General features: G+C 37.3%; 1 protein-coding gene across 1 annotated transcript in view; it reads right to left on the bottom strand.

Moving 5' to 3' along the window:
- The window catches only part of LOC135084449 (SH3 and multiple ankyrin repeat domains protein 1-like), an 88,834-nt gene that overhangs the window by 7,901 nt on the left and 68,436 nt on the right, over nt 1-12,497 (bottom strand). Inside the window, exons 12-16 of the mRNA XM_063979232.1 lie at nt 11,619-11,704; nt 11,053-11,112; nt 10,770-10,870; nt 9,189-9,312; nt 3,473-3,536 (exon numbers count right to left, since the gene is read on the bottom strand). Coding sequence (XP_063835302.1) covers nt 3,473-3,536; nt 9,189-9,312; nt 10,770-10,870; nt 11,053-11,112; nt 11,619-11,704 — 435 coding nt within the window. The remainder of the gene's footprint in view (nt 1-3,472; nt 3,537-9,188; nt 9,313-10,769; nt 10,871-11,052; nt 11,113-11,618; nt 11,705-12,497) is intronic.

Here is a 12,497-nt window from a genome sequence, read left to right as displayed (position 1 = left end):
CTGGACTTAAATATCGCACCTTTGCGAGAGGCTCCCGCAGCAAAGCGGAATTTCAATATAGCATGCTATGATAACGTAAATAAATATTTTCAGGAACAGGACTGGCAATCTCTTTTGTGTACAGGCACTATCGACGAGGCTGTCGATGTTTTCTATGATGTCATAAATAACTGTCTAAATTTAAACATTCCTTATTTCTTTAAAAAAGATAGTCGTCGGTCGTACCCTAAATGGTACTCACCAGCATTAATAAATATTATAAAAGAAAAAACAAAAGCTCATTCGCGCTGGAAAAAATATGGAAATAGATTGGATTATGATGAGTTTTCTCTATTACGTTCAAGAGAGCGACGCGTACAAGATGAGTGTTTTAAGAATTTTACGGCACACTGCGGAAACAATATTAAAAAACACCCCAAAGCATTCTGGACTTTTGTTAAGGCTTTGCGTGGTGGATCCGCATACCCCAAAAAGTTTTACCTGGAGGGAGTTGAATATACGGACGGGAAAAATATATGTAATGCCTTCAGCTCATTCTTCCAGAGTGTATTTGGCACACCCTCTGACAATTACTCACCAGCAACCCAGAAACCATCTTTATGTAACACAGTATCAAATATACAAACTTCCTTGTTAATTGTAGAAAATATGTTAAAATCCCTGGACATAAATAAAGGTGCTGGGAGTGATGGGTTGCCGGCTATGTTTTGGAAGAGATGTGCTAAGTCGCTTGCTCTTCCGTTAACTATAATATTTAACCGCTCTTTACGGGAGGGTACTTTTCCACATAGGTGGAAGTCCGCCCTAATAGTGCCTGTACATAAGAAGGGGTCGCGTATGGATATTGTCAATTATAGAGGCATTTCTATATTGAATACTGCTGCAAAGATGTTAGAGAAAATTGTTTATAACGTAATTTATTCTACCTTGGCACAATCAATACCTGAAAACCAACATGGTTTCTTAAAGGGCCGCTCAACCATTACAAATCTGGCATGGTTTACGAGTTTTGTACTGGAGAATATGGATGGGGGTGGGCAGGTCGACGTGATCTACACCGATTTTGAGAAGGCTTTTGATCGGGTGGATCACGTGATCCTATTGAATAAACTTCAGGTTTTGGGAATCCATGGGGATTTACTTCGGTGGACTGAATCATATCTCACAAATCGTTCCCAGGCTGTAGTGATGAGTGGTTTTCGTTCAAATTACATTAATGTCCCTACAGGGGTTCCACAGGGCTCCCTTTTGGGTCCTCTTTTCTACAACGCCTACCTGTATGATATAGGTATGTGCTTTGAGCATTGTCACTATCTCATGTATGCGGATGACAAAAAGATATTTTATAAAATTAATAACCTACAAGACAGCCTTTCTATACAAAGTGATCTGGATCGCCTATATGAGTATTATGTTAAAAATAATATAACCGTTAATGCAGGCAAATGCGAATGCATAACATTTACTCGAAAGCCAAAGCCTATCGTACAAAATTATAATTTCAACGGCAAACAAATAGAGAGGAAAAGTAATGTTAGGGACTTAGGAGTACATTTGGACAGCAAAATGCTACTTTCCCTCCACGTTGAAAAAACTATTATGAAGGCGTACAAAAATCTAGGCTTTGTTATGCGTGTGTGCAAGCCATTTTCGGATATTTCAATTGTAAAAACAGTTTATAACGCGTATGTGAGAAGTGTCCTTGAGTATGCTAGCCCTATATGGTCTCCCCAGTATTCTGTATACAAATCCCGTCTGGAACGTATACAAAAAATTTTCGTTAACCATCTAAAATATCGTGGTCGTAAAACTTTTGATAATTATGAGGACGGCTGCATAAAACATAAAATCTTATCTCTGGAGCAGCGACGTATATTGTTGGATATGGGTCTTCTGCACGACATAATAAATAGTAAGATTGACTGTCCGTATCTGGTATCTAAAATCACATTTCGTACACCTAAATACCGAACCCGTCAAACCCCACTTTTGGAAATTATGCGGCATCGTACAAACTTCCAGCAAAATTCAGTTTTGCTGCGGCTGGCTCGTGAATATAATGCGCGTTTTGAAGGTGTCGATATCTTTGCGAACACTAAGCGCAAGTTTAAAAGAGATGTAGGTGCGTTGTTGGATTCAGGTGCAGGGGCTTGTGGCTGAGTGTGGAATCATGGAACTATTATTTACCTACGGCTTCGCCCGCGTGTGGTTTAGCCTGTTACGGATCCTTCTGGATCGTAGATTATAAGTAATGATGCTTTAAGTTTCGCTAAAATCCGTTCAGTGGTTTTTGCATGAATGAATATGTACTCAAATAGATGTTTGTGTAAACATAATAAACTTTCGTATTTATAATAATAGTAGGATGTAAACTACATAATATCTTTTCTGTATCTCAACTGACATTGAGTTGGCTATCGGGATGATCTTTGTTTTTGTAGTGTATTGTTTAAGTAGTGTTGTGTGAACTTGTGTGGATAGGTATTGGTAGCATTCCAACCTTTACTAGTACTATTGGTAATAATTTAAGGGAAACCTGTTATTGGCCATATTGTATGTTAAATTTATGTATGGTAAAATTGTATAAATACGCTGTTGGTTTTCTCAATAAAATAAAATAAATAAAATAAAATATAGTTGAACGATGGTAGCGCCCCCCTGTCATTGAGTTTGGTGGGACAGTTCAGTGTGGGTCATCTATATTATATCACGCTTTACGTAATGCATGAATGATGAAACTGTTTTTTGCGAAAGCAGCACTTGCAGGCCAAACCCGCATGAGTGAGCAAATCCATCAGGAGATTTTGTGGGTCTTATTTGTGTAAAAATTTACAAACTAAAATTTTACAGGTCAAAAAGTGCATTCACAATACACCACTGCTCGTTTAGTAGTCCGACTACGAACGGACTAACGACAAATTTTAAGAAATTTGCGATGAATGCATTGCCTTCTCAATCTACGGCCACGCCTTTTTGCGTACCATTTTAACGTTAATGTTTTGAAAGGGATTTCTTTACTGGTTAGCGAATTTACACTATGAGATGGTAAAAAGATTTGTCTTATCTTTTATACTACACATTATGAACATACATTAATGGTGGACATAACAAATATGTAATAAGAATTAGAGAAAAATAACACGATAATAATTTACAACACCAAAATGAAGCTAATAAGAGCAAACTATAATACAATTATTAAAATAAAATAAAAATATATAAAGTTATTTAAGATAAAAAATCTAAAACTCGTCTGTGTTAAAAAGCGAACTAATAAAATGGAAATAATATAATCTGTCATGTTAACCTAACAAATATAGAAAAAAATCTACATTGGTTAAGAACCTTAATTGATCGGCCTCCACCAAAGAAAAAGATCTTGCATTCAAGAAATCTGAAACAATCTTCTCTTTTTCAATAAAATGAAAATAAAGGTATCATTGTAAGAAAAATACAATATGGTTAGACTTACCGTTAACTAATACATGTTCGATTTCATTTGCCATATTTTCGTCGACGCCATTCAGTTGTAACACCTGAGGATGAAAAAATTACAAAAAATTTCAAGATATCGATATCACTTTGAAATTTTTATAATACATTATTCAAGTCTTTTTTGAACTTTTGTAGGGTGGACCACTAATTATCGCAAATACCAACGACTGATTTCACGGTTAGAGGTAGGGATGACGAGAAATTAATCATCGCTTCATGCAATTTTAGTCACGATGAAGCGCATCACGGGACAACAGCCTGCTCTTTGTGTATTTTTTTTACCAAAGCAATAATTCCTATGTAACTGTAGGACGCTTGTTTATTTTTTTATATTAAGGCAGGGTTGCACCATCTTACTTTAACTTTGACAAACGTCAAAAATCTGTCAAACTCCATACAAATACTCCATCCTCCATAAAACACCGGTTATCGTCACATTTACGGTCAAAGTTAGGTGGTGCAACTCAGCCTAATTCTATTATGCCATCAGTCAGAAGACTATGAGCAGATTTGTACTGTTTATAGACGATGAGAGCAGATTTCCCACTGGGACTCCCTTTATGATTAAGAGCCATTTTACATTTTCGTGCGAATTTCTAAGATTTTAGAAGCATGAATTACTATCTTAAGCAACACCCAGAGATTATTTAATAACTGCGAAAGATAGGTCAATCCTTGGTGTTGACCATTAATGAAACGGATTTACTAAAACTCTTTTGCTTAATTCACAGTGCCCCATCTCCCACAACCATTTTACGGAAAAATTGCCGCAGACTCATTTTCAAAGTCCTGTATCTATTATTTATGCTCATATAATAAGCTTAAAAATATATAGTTATCATCGGACATATATTCTTGTAGTCCATTAATGAAATAGATTCTTGAATTTCATTACCATTATTGAGTAAAATCTAAAAATAATTTGGCAAATTTGAAGATTAACGTCACATTTTGATCGTGGTTTTTGGTTTAAAAACACAGCAATAACTGCAATAAAAGTATCCCAAAATAAAGAATATTCATTGTAGAATTGATTTCTACAGTTATTGTTTAAATATTAGTAACCACTTTGTCAAAATATTGATGTGAATATCAGTATAAATTACAATGCGCAAGCCGACATCGATTAGTATGGCGCGAGCGCCCGTCAAGGCAGGACCTGTGTCATTTTTCCCGCCGTGACGTTTACGTGCGTTCGTGTCGTAAAGCGGTGATTTGTACGGCGACCAAATACATTTGATACTATGCCGAGAGGCTGTTTCGAGTCGGCCGGCCGAGCAGAAATTGAAATGATGAATTTTAATTTCTTTGACGGATCTGGGTGTAACTATGTATAATATGTAGGTACCATGTATTTAATTTAATAAATAAATTATAAAAAAGTAAATCCATTATGCTAGCAACCTTAACACAAGCATATTGGTGGCCTACTTTTGGACTAGATGGCGCTGTGAAATTGTTCAAAGATTTGTTTATTTATTTATCCGCTTTGAGTTTTGTTTCGTGAAGAAGAAAAAGAAGCGTTTTGTTTCAAGAGGGAAGCTTTGTTGTTAAATCTATACTAATAAAAGAGGAAAGATTTAATTGTTTGTTTGTTTGTTTGAAGGCAATAGGCTCCGAAAAAAAATTCTCTCACGATTTAGAATCCTAATTTTTTTCTATGTAGGCTATAAAATATTTTCAAAAACTTTAGTACAAAATCTTTGATAAAATTCGACGTTTAATAAATAAATTAGATAACATGTTAATACTTTTTTTTCAGTACGATTTTAGTACTTGTTTTTCAGAAAGTCTACGATTTAACTAAACTTCTTGTGTTTATATTTTATGCATAATTTATTAACTTCTAAAATCTATACTTATAATAAATCTGTAGAGAGGTCAATTCTGTACATGAAATATATTTTCAAAATAACTATCAGGGGGTGATTAGTGATCGATACTGATGCCAAAAATGCAATCAGTAAAATTTTTGTCTGTCTGTCTGTCTGTCTGTCTGTCTGTCTGTCTGTCTGTCTGCCTGTCTGTCTGTATGTTCCTTATAGAAACAAAAACTACTGGACGGATTTTAACGAAACTTGGTACAATTATTTTTCATACTCCTGGGCAGGTTATAGGCTACTTAGGAATTCCCACGGGAATGGGAATTGGCGGGAAAATCCTTTTGTATGAAAAATCTAAACCGCTTAAGTTAGACGCTTGAAATTTGGCATGCAGGTACCTTAGTAAACTTAAAGCTTAGTTACAACAGGATATTGCAAAATTCCCACGGGAACGGGAGTTAGTGGGAAAAAACATTTGTATGAAAAAATCTAAACCGCTTAAGTTAGACGCTTGAAATTTGGCATGCCGGTACCTTAGTAAACTTAAAGCTGAGTTACAACAGGATATTGCAAAATTCCCACGGGAACGGGAGTTAGCGGGAAAAAACATGTGTATGAAAAAATCTAAACCGCGAAAGATAGACTCTTGAAATTTGGCATGCAGGTACCTTAGTAAACTTGAAGCTTAGTTACAACAGGTTATTGCAAAATTCCCACGGGAACGGGAGTTAGCGGGAAAAAACATTTGTATGAAAAAATCTGAACCGCGTAAGATAGATGAATGGGGGGTAAAACGAAATCCACGCGTACGAAGTCGCGGGCGGCCGCTAGTAATACATATATCCTATTGATAGATGACGTGCTACGTATTTTATTAAAATTATTACCTGACTATGTTAAAAAGGTGTGGAATGTTATTTTGGAGATAACTTGGTTCCATAGAAATATAGAGAGACGCTAAGTAATGCGCTGAGTTCGAAACTCAGTGTCGTATTAGAAATTCACACACACAAAGAAATCAAATTATGTGCTCATTATCCACTGCGGTATCAGTATTCAACGTTCGAATAATCTTTAGTACTATGCAAGCAATATAAACTGTTTACATTATGACGTCGCTACTGTCATCATTGCTTTCACAAGCAATATGTTCCAATTTGTCCCTTGTCACATTTCCCTTTAGTTTCTGTGATCTGTGCTTGTTTCTAAGTTGATATCAATGAAATTTTCCTTAGTACTTTTGATTTAATTTTTTTTTTATTTTGACACGTGTTTGAAAAATCAAGGTCAGATTACAATAAAATAACAAGTGAAAACGTAACATTGCATTGCAACTCGCAATTTCGCAATATTGATGAGGAGATTCCATTGGAAAGTCTGTATTCATTCCTAGGATTCCCCTAACACCATCAAATTCGAGAGAATTCAAGAGAGTGCAGTTTCCCATCTCATGCTTAGGGACCACGGTTTAAAATAGTGTGGTTGCATAGAGCCTGCAACGGGCAACCGCGTGCGCAGCTGCTCATACAAATTTTCGATAAAAAGCAAGTGTTGGCGCCCTCACGAGTTTTAGCGGAGTTCCATATGGTAGCGGGAGTAGACTTAATGGAAATCTATGCTTCTCCGACGACCAGTTGTATGTGGAATACTCCAGAGTATGCGCACACAATAGCCTGGTGATTTTAGCACCTGAAGGAAAAACAAAAAAACATTGTTTACAAAGAAATCTGCGGCAGGTGTAGTGTTTTAATTTTGTTTTAGAAAGATCTCATAATTTTGTAAGTATTCAAATATTTAAACATAATAATTTGTAGATTTTATATCAAAGAGAGAGATTTTATATCAAAAAATATAATCATTTATTTTAACAAAATTAATTTTCTTAGAATATATTAATTCTATTAGAACCATTTTCCACTTCATCCCAGAAGAAGTCGCGGGCAAAAAGCTAATATGAAATATGTAGTATTGCCCGCGGCTTCACCCGCTTGAAATTTAGTTTGTCACAGATCGTCATAAATTATAGCCTATACATTGTTATTCTGGTCGACGCCAGGGATGGATGAGCGTCGCTGTCGCTGGCGATAGGGTCTTCTGGTTCAGGGTTCATGGCGTAGGTCTCAGGCAAAATGAAATCCACTCGTAGAAATTAATAAACTCAGTGTATTCACGAAAATAATTACACAGAGCACTAGAGTCGTATCGGAACTGAGTGAACCAAAGGTCTTGCGATAGGAACTTCCGACCCGAGTGATTATTGAACACAGACTGCCTAGTACTGCTGTACTGTACTGTAAAGTTTCATCAAAATCTGTTCAGTAGTTTTTGCGTGAAAGTGTAACAAACATCCAGACATCCACACAAACTTTCGTATTTATAATATTAGTAAGACTAGTAAGAAGTAAGATAGTAAGATGAATTATTTTAGTTATTTGTTTACTTATAATAATATTTATTTATTTATTTCTTAGCTCTGTCTGATAATGGATCTGGAGGAGATGCAATAGCCACCTCCGTAACAAAACAATAGAACCCTATGGAGTTTGGGCTTGTGTGATTCGCCTTGACGAATATTTCGTATCCAGGGTCCGATGATGGAGCTGTAAGGGGGCAATTTTTTTTTTCACTATGTGACTGTCTTTATTTTGTACTTAATATTTTACATATTATACCTATTCGTGTTTCATTATGAATCGAAATATAAAAGACTTATTAAACTCTATTAAAAATTTAAATTAATTTATCAAGTTTGAATACCTCATTTTACCTTAAAATTAATAACTTAAATCAAGTCTTAATATAGCACGGCTCAAGATTTTTTTGTCCATTTCAGCGTTCTTTTTACTCTTTTGACGTTGCGTTGACAGCTTTTACCTAAATTCGCGCGGTATATTTTTGTGAAATGGCTCTTAATTCTGGCTTCCCATGAATGTGCCGTCGTTTCAGTCGCTTCTGGAGTTGCACAGCAAGGTGGTTGGGGTGGTAAGTCAGCCTATTATTGTATTTTTGACTAATATTTGTGATGCTTGGACGCTAGTTTATAAAAAAATGAGCGGCCGCCCGCGACTTCGTACGCGTGGATCCCGTTTTACCCCCTTAGGGGTGGAGTTTCGTATTCCTTTCTTAGCGGATGCCTACGTCATAACATCTACCTGCATGCCAAATTTCAGCCCGATCCGTCCAGTGGTTTGGGCTGTGCGTTGATAGATCACTATGTCAGTCAGCCAGCCAGTCAGTCAGTCAGTCAGTCAGTCACGTTTGAGTTTTATACAGGGTGTTAGGTAAATGGGTATATGAGCCGACACTAGCCCATGTTAACATGGGCATATAAATGGTATGGTGAAGTCAGAAAATTGATATCTTCATTTTAATTATTTTAATTTTCATACAAGTCGGATTTTATAAAATTTATTTTGTATGAAAATTTAAAAAAATCAAATGATGATATCAAATGGCAATGCGAGATTTTGTATGGAAAGTGGCGTCTTTTTTTTCGCGCGGCCATCGACCAAACTTTGTTTTTTGATTACAAAATAGTGTAATAAACCAAACTTACTATGGCATGTATACCTCTAAACTCAGTCTGAACTGAGTTACGAGCGTTAGAAGTTTGATGATTTACATACTAGATTTGCTTTTTGCGCGCAAGTTTTGTAAGAAATTGCAACAAAATATTTCGCTATTTTTTTATTGCGCTGATACTACTCCACACTGATGTCTGGAGCCTTTAATAGATGGTATTGTTTGTTTACACATACAATGTCACTATTTTGTTGCAATTTCACACACAGAGTGTCGGCTCATATACCCATTTACCTAACACCCTGTATATAGATAGGAGAAGGCACAGAACAATAAGATTACACGTACCGCGTTGGGGATGAGGAAGGTGGACTGTATCTCGTAGGCCCAGCGCCGCAGCGTGGCCGTGCCCACGCCGGCCGCGCCGCGGTAGCCGTCCGTCAAGATCAGCAGCAGCGACGCGCACGCGCATCTGGGAACACAATACAGATAGCATTAAACATCCCTGTTCATCTCAGTTTGCATCGAAAACAAAACACGCGCGACTACCCCTCCTGCGGTACCTAATCGACAGGACAATCACGAGCGAGCATTGACGCACGCACGTGTATTCTTCACCCATTTGCATTGTAAAGACAATAAACTATATATAAAAACGGTGGTGTAATTAATACTGTACAGCATTTTTTAACTGCCTGAATAATAATAAAAACACAATATATAATTCATGTTTTTCCTCCGCCATTTTCCGCAGTTTGACACCTCATGTCACACATCATTTTACCGAAGTCAGCCCTATGGCTTCGGCGCAGTACCGATCACTGACGTTTGTCAACAAAATGGTGCTCGACTCTTGAGACAAGCTAAATTACACCGTATTGTTAACGAAATTGAGCATACATTTTTTTAAATACCTTCGCGAATAAAATCTTCTGTACGTAGTACTTATTATCATTCTGTGATTAGGTATAATTATTAGGAATAAATATTTAATTACCACCAAAAACACAAAAAATAAATATTTATTCCTGTGAGGCATCACATAAATACAAATAGGTACTGTGAGGCATAGGAAAACGTCAAGAAAACACCAATTTATAGCTCGGTGCCTACGGCATGGGAGCGACACGGGTGTTTTTGTTTACATCAAACATCAGCGAGACTTCAGATGCGATTCTGATTTGTATGCTCTGTCACGTCATAATATGTCAACGCCACCCCTCCCGTGCCGCTCCCATGCCCCAGCCACTGACTGCTTAAGTTAGCTGAGTTAAGCGCTAGAATCTAGCGGCTAGACCTATAGAAGAAAGAACAGGTGAGATAGAGATAGAGTGACAGTGTTACCGTAAAAAAAAAATGCGTACTACTACGGGACTATTCCCACCTCTCGTTCCCACCACTGCAACTCCTGTGTAGCCAGGATCTACAGCTTGACCGCCACAAAAACCCAACCAATGAAGGTCAAGTTTGTCCCGGGGGAAAGTTAAACTGTCATTGGACCCGCAACGAAATTAATCAGAAGAACATAGGAGGAGTTCGAAATTAAGGTTCGACTTCCCTCCATTGCAAAGCGGATGACAGGTGACAAACAAAGGTTTAAAACCTTTAAGAAAAAGATTATGCACCACGGACAATAAATTAAATTAAGGGGGCCTATCTTATGAGCAATTAGCAACTACCTGCCAATAATATTTTTCACAAAATCGCTTAAAAGCACGGAAATTTTTCCTTGTCGCGACAAGATCGGTGTAATAAATTGCGGAAACAGATGTATGTTGTATTGAATTAAGCATTATATCACGTTCATGTTTCCAAAGATCACACTCCCACAAGATATGATGGGCAGACTGCGTACTACTAGCATTGCTAGTAATATAACGCAACGTTTTGACGTGCGTTAGGAAAACTTCCTGTTTCGTGAAACCTTACCTCCTCTCCCCTAGAAGCCAGTTGAGCAGAACAGCCGTCCTCGCTTTGGATTCTCGCACCGAGCGAAGATTCGAGAACAGCCCAGAGTACGTCGAGTTGTCCTGCAGACAGAAACGCATTATTATAATAATCAAACAAAGCTCAAAATGCTGAACTGCAACAGAAAAGTTGCGTTTTTAGCGGGAAGATACGAGAGAAGAGAGATTCGTGTTATAAGACAATATAAATGTTTATATCATATTGTATATTGTATTGTAAACATGTATGAAATGTAATTACTAACCGAAGCCGGCGAGTCGTCTTCCTCCATCGATATTATGGCTCTCTGTGGGTCGGCACATGGCTGCAATTTTGAAAATACATACTTATTAATTTCATAACATGTAGACAAATGAGCTGGAAGACCTATTACCTATAGGCAGGCCTCTAACTAGACGGACGGACGATCTGAAGGTTGCGGAAAGTAGGAAATCCTTGGTGAAGGCCTTTCTCCAGCAGTGGAAGTTGTTTGTCTGAACGAACGATATAGGCAAACAACGATTTGTGTCTTCATATAAGACCATTTATTTCCCTATAAAGAGCACTGTGAATACTTCACTCGCGCGATCTAACTCCGTACAGCGCCATCTATTGGTCGGATTAGGAACTTTTACGTATAAACACCTTCATACTTCCTTCCGCCTTCCCCTTCATATTTTTTTTAAGTAACTGTCCTCACCATAGGTTGTCTGGAAGAGATCGCTTCATAGCGATAAGACCGCCTAGTTGTACCTTGTGTGTTCCTTTTCTTTCTGTTCTTATCTTTGGTGTGCAATAAAGTGTATTATTATTATTAAACACTGGTAAAACCTGTGTATTGTGTGCGTAGGGCGGCGGCGGCGTCCCCGGGGGCGGAGTGCCGCGCTCCCACGACTCCTTTTCTTCTGCCGTGCACGCTGCAAAAGAAAATACAGAAATTAAGTACGGGACATTTGAAATTCAAAATCTGTAGGCCTATGATGCTCGTCGTGATAAGCAACTGCACTCAGGAGGATATGATGAGTGCTACTGACAACGCCGCTCTTGTGGCGGAGTTTTGGGCTGACACTGTGTAGGTTTGTTGTCGACACGAAAAGAAGAAGAACGCCATTATATCGATTTTACGCGATAACCCTAATAACAAGTGAGTTTCTTGCGCTGATTCTTCTCAGCACTGGCCCATTTATTGTCCTGAAGCAGTGGTAGGGTTAATACTGGGAAGTGTAAAAGTGCTTTTTAAAAACCTACTTGCATAAATAAATGAGTTTTATGAGTTTATACATGTTGACGTCTAAAATCATCGATAGGATATTATCACGGCACGCATCCTAGCCCGACTGACCTTAATAAATACCATGATAGAATATTGTACCATACCACTGAAATAATGGTCAGAGATGATAATTAAAAATATAATTAATAAGTACAAAATAATGCAAATACAAAAAAAATATTTTTTGAATTTCATTTATCTTCAATTTGTCAACGATAATAAACAAAATGTAACAGCCTATTGGTCAGAGATTTTATTTAACTCGACTACAAAAGGATTGATCATTTATCATCACTCCTTATCGTTTCACGAGATCGACGTGCGAGTTAATGCATAGTTAAAACATAATTGAATTAAAACCCCTGTCCCCTATAAAAGGCGTGAGTCATTTACCCAACAGTCACTGTCAATAGGTTCTTTACACAACAACATAGAGA

Source organism: Ostrinia nubilalis, chromosome 26 (assembly GCF_963855985.1).
Source record: "Ostrinia nubilalis chromosome 26, ilOstNubi1.1, whole genome shotgun sequence".
Taxonomy (NCBI): Eukaryota; Metazoa; Arthropoda; class Insecta; order Lepidoptera; family Crambidae; genus Ostrinia; species Ostrinia nubilalis.
The sequence above is the reverse complement of the archived record's forward strand: the minus strand, read 5'-3'. Positions and strand labels throughout refer to the sequence as shown.